At 49.8% G+C, this 15,286-nt stretch overlaps 1 protein-coding gene across 14 annotated transcripts in view; it reads right to left on the minus strand.

The window, feature by feature from the left end:
• Nucleotides 1–15,286, minus strand: part of SNX13 (sorting nexin 13) — a 558,687-nt gene that overhangs the window by 88,644 nt on the left and 454,757 nt on the right. Inside the window, exon 23 of one of the 14 annotated variants that reach the window (XM_085630914.1) lies at nt 5,536–5,783. The exons of 11 other annotated variants lie outside the window; for them this stretch is intronic. In XM_085630914.1, coding sequence (XP_085487040.1) covers nt 5,703–5,783 — 81 coding nt within the window. In that variant the 3' untranslated portion in view covers nt 5,536–5,702. Of the gene's footprint in view, nt 1–5,535; nt 5,784–15,286 lie in introns of those variants that run through there. 2 more of the 14 variants (XM_085630912.1, XM_085630911.1) reach the window with 2 other exon arrangements.

Consider the following 15,286-nt stretch of genomic DNA (forward strand, 5'->3'; position numbering starts at 1 on the left):
TGGTCCAAGTCGGAAGGGACATGCGCGGGAGATATATAGGCGTCACCTCGGTGTGCTGACGTCAGTTAGTTTCGTGACATTCCACAACAGGAGGGTGGAGCCACAATGCCAACTGACCACTGGTGTGGCAAAGACTAAGGACTTGAAAGGGGTGGATCGGAGAGTCGGTAAGAAATCTGCGGCTAGATAGAGTCTCTACTAGATAAGAAATTACCGAAGGTAAGTAACTTGCTCATTTGATAGAGACGACTTCTAGCCGCAGACTCCTTACATTTGATTAAATACCAAAGCAAAACCTCCTCGACGGTGGGTCTGCAATTCAGATTGACCCAAAAAATCCTGTTAGAAAAGAATGGCCAAAGTGCCCGTCACGACAGACCTGACTGCACAGGCAGAAATGTTTTGTGAACGTGTGCCGGGATGTCCACGTCGCTGCCTGTGAGATATCCAGGAGAGGAACGTTGTGAGCTATCGCAGTGGCCGCAGCCTTGGCTCTGGTAGATTGAGCCTGCGAGTCCTCAGGGTGCAGTTTCTTGGCTAATGTGCAGATCTTAATACACAGGACAATCCATCGTGGGATGGTTCTGTTCTGTACAGCTTTCCCTTTCTTTCCTCCAACATAATCCACGAAGAGTTGATCACCCACCTGGAACTCTCCTGTGCGGTCAAGGAACAAAGACAATGCTCTTTTTCGGTCCAGGTGGTGGAGTCTTTCCTCTTCTTTGGAGGAATGAGGTAAAACAAAGAAAATCGGCAGGGTGATGTTCTGGCCTACATGGAAGGGTGTGAAAACCATTGGAAGTTAGGAGGCATGGGTCTGGAGGACCAGTTTGTCTGGGTAAAAGGTGGTTTAAGGAGGGTGTGCTGAGAGCGCTTGTAGATCACCGACACTCCTGGCTGATGTTATGGCCACGAAAAAGGTAATTTTGATGGTCAGCAGCCTAAGAGGGCAGTAGAGGCTCGAATGGTGCACACATGAGAAAGAAAAGGACCAGGCTGAGGTCCCACGGAGGTATGATAAAGGGCTTACGCAGACAGGTAACCCTTAAATATGCCCAAAGCAGAGCCCTGTTGGGCCAAAGACAGAGCAAACAAAAGAACTGGTGAGGCTTATTCATTGTGGAAGGCACACCACAATACAATTTTTACCAACTGCAGATGTATTGGTGGAGGGACGCCTGTGTCCTTTTCAGGCAGCAGAAAATAGCAGGAATAACAACCACAACCCACTTCTGGTGTCTGCACCCTCTCTATGGCTCCCTTGGCCAGGAAAGCAGCTATTTCCTAGTGGTGCAAGGAGAGATGATCCTGCGTCAGCCTGTCGATAGTGGGTTGCATGGGTGGAGAAGAAGTCCTGAAGGGAAGAGAGAGTACTGCATCCTTGGTCACACAGAGGCGGAGAAGCTTGTGCGCTGCGGTACCTGTGCAGGTAAAGATGCAATTAGAAGCCCTTCCTTGGCCAAGAAAGTAGAGAAAGGTGGAATGGGGTTGGGGCGGTGCCATGGAAAGGACCTGGCCATAGGTCTGCTATCCTTGCTCCAGCACACAGTCCGCCTCATCTACCAAGAGATGGGAGCCATCAAAGGGCATGTACATAAGTGACACTTGGACATCCCCAAAACAGCCAGTCATCCTCAGCCAGGCGTGGCACCACATAACCACCGATGAAAAGAACACTGCCTAGTGAGCTGGTCTGGTCCAGCCCACATCTGATCGTGAATCTCCCTGCATCTCTTCAGAATGTTTTCTTTTGACTGCCACTGAAGCAAAAGAGGCTCCCTCCTCCGTAACCGCAATAGAAGAGGAAACCAGACCAGTGTCAGGTTAGGAGTGTCACCCACCGGCCTCAACCAGTTTCACATACCAGTTTTCCTCCTCAACTTGGTCCTCTCCATAATGGTCTACAGGTGCCTCCCAAACATCTTCCACTCCAGGCCTAACAATGAAATAAGGCACTGGCTCCGCTCCAGAGAGGATGTCCTCGGTCGCCGCCGGACAATGCCCATCCGTCTCTGTATCGGAGTCGGGTATGACGATGGGGATGGAGCTGCTTTGGGCTGTCGGTACTGGATCAAGCACCGAAGAAGGTCTCTGTCTCATTGACGGCTCCGCTTCGGATCCAGCATGGGACCCGTGGGGCCCAAAGCCACTACAGGGGCCCTGGGACACCAAAGACCAAAAGATGAAATCTCAGAAAAAAGGTCAACAAAAAGTCGAAAAGGGCAGTCAAAAAATGACTGAGGGTAGCTCAAACCGGACCAGTTCTATGTGGTGTAGAAACAAAAGAACCGACTGCGCACCACATATGTGACTTCTAGCACGGATGCCGCCGAACCAGATGATGTCACCTACCGGCGCGCAAGAGTACTACTCGAAAATCTTCTGAATCCAGTATGATGGCTGGAGATATTCAAAGTTAAGGATTCTGCGTCTACAAGTCTATCAGATCAGCAACGCATCTAGGACGACTTTTTAAAAAGAAGCCTTGGCGAAGGAGTCTGGGGTGACTTTGACACATTGATAGTGAACCCCAGAGACAAATAAGAAGGTTCACCTGGAGGTGCTCTATGACTGACTGAGGCAAATCCACAAGCCCAACATTCAGTCATCAAGATAGGGGAAAACCGATGTCCCGACTTCCGAAGATGTGCTGCAACCACATTAATCACTTTCGTGATGACCTGAGGGACACGGGGAAGACCAAAGCGGATCACGCCAAATTGGAAATGCTCCTGGCCTACCCTGAAACATTGGTCACCTCTGTGGGACTGCGGGGTGAGTACATGAAAATAGGTATTCTGCAGGTCCAGTGATATCATTCAGTCACCTGGATCCTGGGCAGATAAAATATGGGCCATTATGAGCATCTTGAATTTGTCCTTCTGAAGGAAGATATTCAGAGAGAGAAGATATAAATGAAGGCCCCTGTCCTTTTTTTTTTGCATCAGGAAATAGCGGTAATAACATCCAGTCCCTATTTCAAAGCCAGGCCCCTTTGGACAAGAGCGCCTGCACTTCCTGCAGTAAAAAGGTCAGGTGGTCCTCTGAAAGCTAAGATAATGTAAGTGGATCGAAACTCAATAGAAGGGCATCGGTCTGTTTGACAATTTGGAGGACTCATCCATCTTGAGGTATTGTTGGTAAAGTGTCAAATGCGACCTTCGACAGGGTGGCCGTGAGCTGCTAAGGGAAAGCTAAACTGGCCTGAAGGTAGTTGCCACAGGACTGGGAAACTAAGAGGATCGATGTATCTGCTGCTGGCCAGCATGCTACCTGCCTGATACACATCTCCTACGCCCAACGGACTGGGGTGCTTGCCATGGCTGCAGAGGGAAGGGAGGCTTGGTGTTGTGCAGGGACAGGTTTACAGAGGGAATTGCTTGGTGGGAGCCGAAAGGCCCAAGGAACGAACAGTGGCACAGCTTTCCTTAAAGCGCTCCAGGGAAAAATCTGCTTTCTCGCTAAACAAGTGAGGCCAGCGAATGGCGTATCCATAAGTGCAGCCTGGACACACCCAGAAAAACCAGTAGATTTTAACTACATGCGGAGACAGAGTAACACACTGTTAGTGACTGCTCGGCCTTAGCAATTAGTGGTGACTAGGCCAGACCAAATGATGTATTTAGCAGCACCCTAGCCCCCCTGAATGGTTTGAACCGGAGGGCTAGAATGTCTGAGGACTGCTGGCAAGATATTGCTGACCATACGCCAAAGGGTGTGCATATATCAGACAAGCGAAAAAATTGAGATCTCAAATCTAGGCTTGCTGATGAGAATATTTGTCTCCCAGATGCCTCCATTCCTTTAGACTCCCTGTACTGGGGATCATAGGGAAGGCATTCGGATTCACCTGATTGTTAGAGACCTGAACCACCAGATTCTCAGGAGTGGGCTGCTGAGTGAAGAAATCAGGCTCTCCTGACGCCGGCCTGTAGCGTCTGGCAACCTGCCTGTTCACCATCGGGCATGAACAACGCTTTGCCCGTGTGCCCATCAATATACTAGGCAGGGCTTTATTAGGGTGCAACAAAGGCTCGACTGAAGCCTGCCCTGGTTGCAGGACCTCTGTAAGTATGTTAGTTTTGACCTCTGCAAGTATGTTAGTTTTGACCTCCGCTGAAGAAAGTTGTAGGTCCAAGACTTCCATGGCATTTCTAATGATCACAGCAAAGAAAATACTGTTTTTTGTTGGTGTTCCAGGGAAAGAAATCAACCAAGTATCTAGGGATGCATCAAGTCTGCTGGCCTCCTAAACCATACAATAATGGTCATCAGCGTAGTGGGGGGGTAGAACAACCCCATTATCTGCATTGTCATTTTCAAATGGTGTTAGGCTCTGATCAGAGTCCAAACCAAAATTCTGCTGATGCAGCTGACAAGAGGCTACAAGCTAGACTCCAGAAGCAACCTTGGTCGAGGGTGATACAAGTTCGGCTTGGAGTCCGACACCGGAATCATCTTCCTACGGCACCAGCAGCGTTGCCACTGGTTTTGATGCCAAAGGACCTGGTGCAGATTTTGGCAAGCAGCAGAAGTCCGCACTGACAGTGCAGAACTCTAAGTGGGTCTGAGGGGCACAGAAGGCACCAAGGATGGACCTGCCAGTGGTAACCGGAATAGAGGGAATTGGGGGGACTACCAGAGATGCATTACATGTCATCCTTGAAAGCCGTAATCTGTTGCAATGTTGCCGATGACCCAGGGAATTCAGGGTGAATTGGGATCAATGTCTCTATCCTGAGAGATGCCAGCTTCCACAGTGACCATCTCGAAACTTCTTTGGAGACACAGCATGGTGGGATGGAGACAAGTTCTGCTTAGCATTCTTGTGTTTCTGTTTCACCTTGGACCTAAAATTACCCGAAGACTAAGAAAACGATGATGATCTAACGCAGGAACAGTCTTGGGAGCGGAAGCAGGTCTGTGCTCTTAATTTCAAGCAGGATTTGTCAGGTTTCTTCTGGTATTCTGTGACGTACCACTTTGCTTCACGGTCATGGATCATCTTTAGATTAGTAAGGGTGTACTCCTCACATGACTGAGTCATGCACCATGCCAAAACACCAGAAGCATATCATGAGGAGGGGTGTAGGAGGTTAGGGTGGGGTACGTTTGTCACAGACCTTTGTTGGCGACAGAATTGCATGGCTTAAATCCTGTAGACTTCAGAGGGGACATATTTCCCTTGCACACTGGTTTAAACTTTCTGAGGAAAATCTGTTTTAGCTAAAGTTCGTCAAATGATGAAGAAAGAAAAGCGGTGCCCCGGATCAATGTCTGAAGGTGTGGAGAAAAAAGGAACTGATGTCAAAGCATAGGGTTGGTGTTTTTATTTGTTCTACTCTGTCACTTCCGGGGGAAACAAAGTTAAAACTAAGCTGAATGACACCACCTACCGGCAAGGCAAACGAACTGCTGTGAAAAAGTTCTGGATCTAGTCTGGCATCTCAGGATTATTCTAAGAGTGATGAATGAAAAATTTCCTAGCTATCGTAACAGAAAGTTTCAATTCTATTAAGGACTCGGAGGCGAGGATTTTGCCTTCTTTCTTCACTTTTATTTCAACAGCAGCCATCATTTAAAAAGAAACAAAACTTATTTTCCCATGAACACTTGGGAAAAACTGCAGTCAACAACATTCAATGAGGAAACAGTCCAGCGAGCTCCAATCAGGAGGCACGATGGCCCAACATAGTCCGTTTTTACTGGCCCATCTCCCTCTTTCGTCGCGCAAAGTCAGCCGCTGGATCACCTTCATGAATCCTGTTTATCTGGGTCAGATCCTACAAAACAATGAGACATTATCACCAACTGATCATGTAACAACTAAAGCCTTTGGAGGAACAGCAGTGAAGTAGTTAACGTGCAAAAAAATAATTACGTCAACCAAGACAATCTTACAACTCAAGCAGTATTACTTACTCTTAAACGGGGAGGACGATCTTCATAGGAAATCCCTAGGGTGGGATAATCCTCACCTCTAAGTCCTTAATAGAATTGAAACTTTCCGTTTCGATAGCTGGGAAATATTTAATTCTATCTTAGGACCGGAGGCGAGGATTAAGCTAGTTTAAAGCTTGCTCACCACGGGGTGAGCCATGTCCAGCATCGGTTCGAAGTAGAACCGCTCAAAAGTAGAGCCCGAAGACCAGTCTGCTGCATTGAGGATATACTCTAAACGGGCACCCAAGCCAAATGTCTTACAGGCCATTGCACCTGGTGCCGAGTGGGCCCCAAAAATCCGCAGTTTAATTCCAGCTTCCTGCATTACCCATCTAAACCACCTAACTATGGTGGGTGAGGAAACAGCCTTAAAAGGCTTACGCAGTGCAATGAGGAGTTGTCGCTCCCCTGGGGGATGAAACTCCTCTTTCATTTCCTCATATGCCTTCAGGCACTGGACAACGCACAGCTTAGGGGAATCCGGAAAGTGAGGACTCTTGTGTGACACTTCGTCCGCCTGTGGATTGTGAACATTACTCCGTTAGGGGAAAATATCCTACCCATGATGTCTAATGCCCTCACCTCAGAGACGCAGTGGCAAGAAATGAGGCAGAACAGCATAGCTAACTTAGCGGATAGTTCCTTCCAAGACAGAAAACGATTAGGTTGCCAAGAGAGGAACAGGTTGAGAACCTGGTTCACATCCCCCAGAGCTGAGTAGCGGGGCTCTGGAGTTGGAGACAGTTTGATTCCTCGCAACAACCTTCACACCAGGGGGTGCTCACAATCGCCACGTCGTTCAGCGGCACATGACCGGGTGAAATGGCTGCCCGGAAGGTATTCATTGATCTGTAAGCCAAACCGTTAGAAGCCAAGTGTGCTAAAAAATTAAGAATGTAAACTACATCTGCATCCAGGGGATTAAGACTGTTGCATACACCAGTGGGATCATCTGCCCCAAGCAGATCTGTATCTTTTGACACTGCTGTCAGCCCAAGTCTTCGCCAGGAAAGTTTCAGTCTTCTCCGAAAGGCCCGGGACTTCCCATTGTCCCCTGTAATCCGAAACGCCATGAGCCACAACGAGTTCTCCTGAATTAGTGAATAAGGAACCTGGTCGGGATTGAGGAGTAGAGTCGGAAACTGGGCGAGTAGGATTGGAGAATCCCAGGAAAGTTCCAGTAGAACTGGAAACCAAACTAGCGATCTCCAAAAATGAGTGATCGGAACCACTTCTGCACGTTGTCTCCTGACCTGCACTGACGTTCTTGTGATCATTGCGAAGGGGGAAAAGCGTACTCCTTCTCCCGCTCCAGTCCTGGAGGAAATCATCTGTGGCCCCTGCTAGTGGGTCAGGTCTCCAGCTGAAGAAGCGGGGAAGTTGGTGGTCTAATCTCTAAGCGAACAGATCCACCGAGAAGGGACTTCAAAGGTTGTGCATGATCGCAAAGACCTCTGGATGCAGTTTCCAAAGACTGGCGTCCCTGAAGTTGCGGGACTAAGTCGGCCACGTGGTTCTCTTGGCCGAGCAGGTACTCCGCCGTGACAGATATTTGATGTTCCAGGCAATAATGTCAGAAGCTGGCAGCAAGGTCCGAGAGGGCTTTGGAGCCAGTGCCTCCTAAGTGATTGATATAACTGTCTGTCTTTAGGAGGACCCATGACTGGTTGGAATCCTTCATCCAGCAGCGGCCTGCGAAGGAGCCCCGCTAGAAGCTCCAAGCAATTAATTTGTAATCTTTGTTCTTCTGGAGACCACAATGCTCCAGTAGAGAAAGTGTCGCATCTGGCACCCCAACCATCCCTGCTGGCATCGGATTCTATGACCAAGTCTGGGGCTGATCCAAAGGTTGTTCGGCCATTCCAGGCATCCATGTGGTCTAACCACCAGTTGATTTCCTCGCGAGCTTCTTTGCGAGAAACACCCTGTGGGATTAGAGACACCCCCTGCGTAGGTATGAGGCCTTCAGACCTTGCAGCGCCCGATAGTGGGGGGGTCCCGGAAAAATGGCCTGGATTGACGTGGAGACAAAGCCCACTAGCCGAGGTAGCTGCCAGAGGGATACTTGTTGTCTTTTTAGAGTGCGTTTCAACTTGTGTCGAATCTTCATCACCTTTCTGGAGGGAAGACTTAGAGTGGATGAGGTGGAGTCTATTACGAATGCCAGAAATGTAAAGCCCTGAACAGGTGTTAGGAGCAACCTTTTCTCATTCACTACAAATCCCAGGGTCTGCAGGAGGTTCACTGCCATCTGGAGGTGTGAGGATAGTTGGCGTGGGCACTGGTCCATCAGAAGATAGTGCAGATACACAATTATTCCTATACCTCGAGCAATCAAATATTCTACCACTGGTTTGAGGACCTTGGTGAAGCACCAAGGGAGTGAGGATAGGTCAAATGGAATAACTGTGAACTTGTAGGTCTGATGTTGCCATATGAACTGAAGGAATCAGCGGTGAGGTGGGAAAATTGGGATTACCAGCATCCTTGAGATCCAGCCATACCATCCAATCTAAGGGCGGTAAGTGTCAAGACTTCCAGAACCATAGCCAGCATTAGATCAGTGCCAGCAAAAACTCAACGGTCACTAAAGCAGGGCTCCAAATATCCATGTTGGCGAAGGCAGCATAGAGTCACCACGTTGTTCCTGCGGCGCTGTGTACAGAACCTGAAGAAGCGAGTATCCCAACATGGCCGCCGAAGGGGATTACAAACAGCGAGGAGTGAGCGCTCTAGTCTTCGAGAGCGCGCGAGCAGCTGTGGAGATGAAGCGCACAGCCGCTCTGGAATCTGCGCACTTCAACTGTCCTCTTCACCGGAGTCACAGCGCGGCTCTGAGTGAAGTTCTTGTTCTAGGGGATTCCTGTCAGCGCTTCTGTTTTGGTTGTTCTTATCGCATGCGCAACGTGGGATTCTGGCAAGTGACTTTAATTGAAGAATTCGTAGTATGTATTTAGTTGGTGCCACTTCACGAAATTCTAGTTAGTTATCTCTGGTATCAAAATTGGGGTCAGTACTCCTTCACAGTTCAGTCAGTTCAATGGGACAATATTAGTTTACTCATAGCTAGGTTTTAAGTCATTTAGTGTCTACTTCAAAGTTCATTCCTTGAGTCGGGACTTACTCCATTACAATTCCTCAAGAGTGTTGTCAGACCATTCTCCATTATTCCTTCGCTTGACTCTTGTGAGGATAAACAGAACATTGCCTGTCATCAATCACCTCCTGGGGCTTGTACAGATTATACTGAGGGTAAGAGACTTCGTCTGTTATTTTCCAATTAATTCACAGCAATTGTCCAGAGTGTTTCTTGAGTTCTTTTTCAGAGGTAGTGGGCATAGGAATCAGTGTCGACTCCAGTGTTACTTGAAGCTTCTGACAGTAAGACATCCCTGAGGTGGTGAATATTCTTCAATTTGAAGTGGTGGTAAACAAGCCACTCGTTGAATTTGCTTAGGTTTATCACTGGTCTTTTGACCAAAAAGACTTTGCTGACGAATCCCCGGGGATGAGGGGTTGAGAAGGAGACTGCGCCCTTGGCGAGGAAGGACGAGACTTCCTAATCCAGCAGGGTGGCCTCTTTCTGAGAGAACTCAATGGGGCGGGCCTTACTTCCTTACACCCAAAATTTCTATGTGAAACCCTTGCACTGTCTGAAGGACCCATGCGTCCTCAATCAATCAATCAGGTGTTTGTTAAGCGCGACTACTCACCCGTAAGGGTCTCTAGGAGCTGGGGGGGGGGGGGGGGGGGGGGGGAGAGGGGGTGTCGCAGGTTCCAGTCCATCAAGGAGGGGGTCTGTCGAAGAGCCAGGTTTTCAGGTTTCTTGCGAAGAGGAGGAGCGATGTTGTCTGTCTGAGGTGGAGCGGAAGGTTGTTCCAGGCTCTGGCTGCGAGGAAGGAGAAGGAGCGACCTTCCGATCTGGTCTTTCTGGTGCGGGGCACCATGGCGTAGGAGAGCTGGGCTGATCATAGGGTCCTTTGGCGGACGTGGAATTTGAGTCGGCTGTTCAGGAATGTTATGTTATGTTAAACTTTTATTTCTATAGCGCACGGCTACTCCGTGGAGTGTCCCGGCGCTTTATCGAGGCAGCTCAGTAAAACCGAAAACATAAAAACAGACTAAAGAAAAAAAGACAAAAAAAGACAAAGACACCCTACAGGTTAAAAAGCCACGTCTTGAGGCTCTTCCTAAACAGAAGGAGAGAAGAAGAGGACCGTAGGTCCAAAGGCAGAGAGTTCCACAACTGAGGGGCCCTCAAACTAAAAGAGCGACCCCCAGTGCGGGCCTTCCTCACCCGAGGAACCACCGCGAGAAACAAAGATTCCGACCGCAGAGATCTAACTGGGCGATAGAAAGACAATCTCTGCTGTAGATACCTCGCTCCGGTGCCAAATAGCGCTTTATGCGCCAGGGTCAGTGCTTTAAACATAATCCGCTTCCGGATAGGTAACCAATGAAGCGATCGCACCAGACCCGAAGCTCTCGCTCGCCTATGAAGGCCAAAGATGGCCCGGGCCGCGGAGTTCTGCACAACCTGCAGCCGCTGAACCAGATATTCCGGAAGACCTACATAAAGGACGTTTGCATAGTCCAATCTCGAGCCTATCAAGGCTTGCACAGTGATCTTTCTGTGCTCTTCTGAGAGTAAAGGCAGGAACTTCCGGAGCATCTTAAGCATACCAAAGCAGGTACCCACCAGGCCAGAAGTATGTGAGCTCAGTGACAAATTATTGTCAACCTTCACTCCCAGATTCTTAGCCACAAGCGATGCCTGGACAGGGCAATCCATACCTAATGGCCACCAGGCCTGCCAATCAGGGTCCAGAGAGCAGCCGAAGAACAGCACCTCCGATTTACTGGAGTTTGCCTTAAGGCCGTTTCGCTGGAACCAGCCAAAGACCAACTCCAAGCAACCCCGGATGTTCTCTCCATCAAAAGCCTGGCCTTTCCCACACGTGAAAAGCAGTTGAGTGTCATCAGCGTAGGATACGATCCGGGCCCCAGAGGACTCCACCAGTGCCGCCAAAGGTGTCATAAAGATGTTAAAGAGAGTCGGGCTCAACACAGAACCCTGTGGAACACCGACTCCCAATGGCGACATCTCGGCGGAGCTCGGAGAGGCCCAGACCGTTTGTCGGCGGCCTTCGAGAAAAGATGTAAACCAATTGAACACCGTCCCCCTCAGACCGATGTCATAAAGTCTGGAGAGGAGCACCTCATGGGGGACGGTGTCAAAGGCCGCCGACAAATCCAGCATGACGAGCATGACCCTTCCTCCAGAATCCAGTGTCTCCCTGATGATTTCCGACACTTCCAGCAGTGCCGTCTCCGTGCTTAAATTAGGACGGAAACCGGACTGCGATGGATGGAACAAATCATTGGATTCGAGAAAGCTGGAGAGAACACCATGTACATGCTTCTCTGTGATCTTAGCCAAGGTCGGCAAAAGGGAAATCGGCCTATAATTGGCCAAGACCTCCGAGTCCAACCCAGGCTTTTTGAGGAGGGGGATCACCATAGCTCTTTTCCATGGCACTGGAACCCTCCCCTCCCTCAGGGAAAGATTCACCAAAGGGTTGACTAGTGGGTTAACCACGGCCGCCATCTTGGCCAAAAATTTGGCAGGACAAGAATCCAATGGTGAGCCCGATTTAAGGTTGGCCAGTAGAGCAAGAGAAGCATCGGCCGAGACAGGAGGAAACTCAGCAAAAACCGCACCCTGCGCGGGCGGGAAGGACAATCCGGCCATCGGACTGGAACACACCTCCACAGACCTCACTGGGAAAGAGTCCTGGATAGATTTTATTTTATCCGTGAAAAATTTGGCCAGATCGCAGACCCAGCGCTCCAATGGAACACTGTGGGCCACGTAGGATCTAGGCGCCGTAAACTCCCTTACCACAGTAAAGATCTCTTTACAAGAGTTGGAGGCAGTCTCAATCCTCCTGGCCAGATATTCCTTTTTCTCCCGGAGAATATCCTGATGATAGGATTTAATCATTATCCTATAAGCCGATCTAGCTTCCGGGTCATAGCGAAGGCGCCATGCCCTCTCGGCGACCTTACACTGCGCACGAGTAGCACACAATGCCTTCGTGAACCATGGGGCTGAGACCCTCTTAGCCCTATCCCGAGGGGCCATTGCGGGGGCCAGATCGTTCAGCCTCTCCAACAGCCATCCCTGCAAGGACTCCACATCCTGCTCTAAATCCCCTGTAAGAGGGCAGGGATGGTCTATAGCAGCCTGAGCCAGCAGCTCGGGTGTGACTCTATGCAGAGCCCTTTGAACAGTGCCATGCTGTCTGGGGGCGCTGCTGAATAATTTTTCGCCACCCAATACACCAAATCTGGCCAATCTATGGTCGGTCCAGAGCACCGGAAGAAGCTCCACATCAACAAGAGGAACCGAGGAGAAAACCTGATCTAAAGTATGACCCTTGTCGTGTGTGGAACCAACCAAAAAAGGGACAAGACCGAGAGGAGCCGTAATATCGAGCAGTTTTTTAGCATCCGGATCATTGTCATCGTCCATATGAAAATTAAAATCTCCTGCCAGAAGACAATGCTCCGTACTTAATGCCATACCAGATACGGCCCCCTGAAGATCATCAAAAAAAGAGCCCACTGGTCCAGGAGATCTATATACCAGTAGCCCTTTCAGAGCTTGATGAGGGGTTAATCTGATAGTGAAGGCAAGGGATTCCGCTCCTGCAATGGTGTTCAAAGAAGCGATAGAGCAGGTAGCTGACTTTTTCACTACTACCGCCACCCCTCCTCCCCTGCCTTTCACTCTGTCCTGACGAAAGATTGTATAATCAGGAGGAAAAGCCGCCCTAATATCCGGATTGGACGTCTCCCCCAACCAAGTTTCTGTCAGCAGGAGACAGAGTGGATTCTCTCTAACAAGGAGATCAAAGATCTCCAAGGCGTGCTTCCCTACCGATCTTGTATTCAGCATTAAGCAGAGATGTTTAATGCAGACCTCATCTCTCCGTAAAGGAGCGGCCGGGGCAAAACCTGGCGACCAGCCACAGGCAGGGCACAACCGTTTACCTCTGTAACGGCCCGGGAACACGGAGCGGCAAGCACAAGAAAAGCTTTGCAACGCACGTAGTTCCCTAGCAGTAGAACAAATCATATTACCCGAGCAAGGACTTACAGCCAGGCACTCTCGCCGCTCCGCCGCCTCCGGAACGCTGACGGACGCAGACGGGCAGGACTCTGGCAAGACTCAGGCAAAAGCGAGGGCAACCCCGCTGCGCGATCCCGCTGCGCTAGAAGGAACGGTTTAAATAGGTCCTCCAGATAAGGTCCTCCCAGTCCCAGAAGGACGCTACAAGATGGCGCTACCAGAGCGCCACTGCCCAACCCAAAATGGCGCCCAAAATCGGAGCGCTGCAGATTCAAACTACCAGGGAGCCCGGACCCGCTAAAAGAGCGGTGAATCTCCAATATTATGTGCAGGTAAGGGGGGAGTCCTATCACCCAGCAAGGAGAGAGAGCGCAGTAAATAAGAACACTAGAAAAGGCTAAAAAGCGCTAGCAATCCGCGCGAGCGTGCGTTAGAGAGCCACCCCTCCGGGCAAAAGCATCCAACGAGGACAAGCACACCCAAGAACCGCCTTAAATAGGTCCTCCAGATAAGGTCCTCCCAGTCCCAGAAGGACGCTACAAGATGGCGCTACCAGAGCGCCACTGCCCAACCCAAAATGGCGCCCAAAATCGGAGCGCTGCAGATTCAAACTACCAGGGAGCCCGGACCCGCTAAAAGAGCGGTGAATCTCCAATATTATGTGCAGGTAAGGGGGGAGTCCTATCACCCAGCAAGGAGAGAGAGCGCAGTAAATAAGAACACTAGAAAAGGCTAAAAAGCGCTAGCAATCCGCGCGAGCGTGCTTTAGAGAGCCACCCCTCCGGGCAAAAGCATCCAACGAGCTGGTCCGATGTCATGGGAGGGCCTTGTGAGCGTGGGTGAGCATCTTGAAAGTGACTCTAGCTTTGATGGAGAGCCAGTGGAGTGTGCGTAGGTGCTGGGAGATGTGGCAGTGTCTTGGCAGGTTGAGGACCAGTCTTGCGGCGGCGTTTTGGATGTTCTGTAGCTTGCGGTGGGCTTTTTGTTTATTCCAACATAGAGGGCGTTGCCGTAGTCGAGTCTGCTGGTGACCAGGGCGTGAGTGACTTCTTTCTGTGTTTGAGGGGGATCCATTTGAAGGTCTTACGTAGGAGGCAGAGGGTGTGGAGGCAGGAGGATGAGACGGAGTTGATCTGGCGTTCCATTTTGAGCTATGAGTCCAGGATGATTCCCAGGTTGCATGCGTGGTCCGTGGTGGTGGGCGGGCTTCCGAGGGGGGGGGGGGGGGGGGGGGGGTAACCAGGTGTCGTTCCAGGCGTCTGGGTTTGGGCCCATGATGAGTACTTCCATTTTGTTGGTGTTTCTTTGTAGTCCCCTGTGATGGAAATCCAAGTCTGGAAAAAATTCGCCAGATGCCCCCTACCTATAACAGGGAAGAAGGGAGAGCAGTCACCGGGACTTGAGGAGTTTGTTGCTCCTCGGATTCCTCTGCCTCTGCCACGACGACCTCTCATGGGGTAGAAATTCCCAAAGCGGTATTGGTCCTGGAACTGGCCTTGTCTGGAGCCTTGCCCTCTTGGAGGGTACTGATTGGACGGGCGACCGGTCGAGCAGCCCCTACCTCGACCGATCCTGCGGAAAACACGAGGAAAAGCTTTTTTGATTGAACAGTGGGCTTTGTCTTGGAGATAAATGTGTTGACAAACTTGCCAGGCTCCTTAACAAATGGCTCTCTGAAGAGGTCTCCATGGGCAATGGCGCCCACCACAGAGTCTGTGAGGTCTCCCAATTTGGGGTCCACCTAAATGAGGAGAGACCGACAGCACTCTGTGGACAGGGCGCAATTTGCTTTTTTTATTTTTTTTTATTTTTTTTAATTTGTCAACAAGAGGGTAATAAACAGAAATAAGCACAATATTGGATACATACAAATAGGTTCAAATTTCAGAAAGCAAAGAAATTAATAAATTCATGAGTCAGAGAGCATAATTAAACCTAACTGAACACCATATGGGGCTGATTATAAATTAGAACAAAGACCCCCAGATTGCATTACATTTGACTACAGAGTCAATGCCTCTTGATTTAGCCAGCGCTTGTTCCATATCGTCCGTTTGTCTTACTAGCAGCCACCAATCAGTGACAGAAGGAGGTTTTGGTGAGATCCACACCGGGCGATTGTTAATATTGTCGAAACCAGTAAAATAGCAAGCTATTTAATTTAGAATTCGAAATCCTACACCCCAGCATGATTTCCATTGTCGACAG

The sequence above is a fragment of the Triturus cristatus genome, chromosome 10, assembly GCF_964204655.1.
Source record: "Triturus cristatus chromosome 10, aTriCri1.1, whole genome shotgun sequence".
Lineage (NCBI taxonomy): Eukaryota > Metazoa > Chordata > Amphibia > Caudata > Salamandridae > Triturus > Triturus cristatus.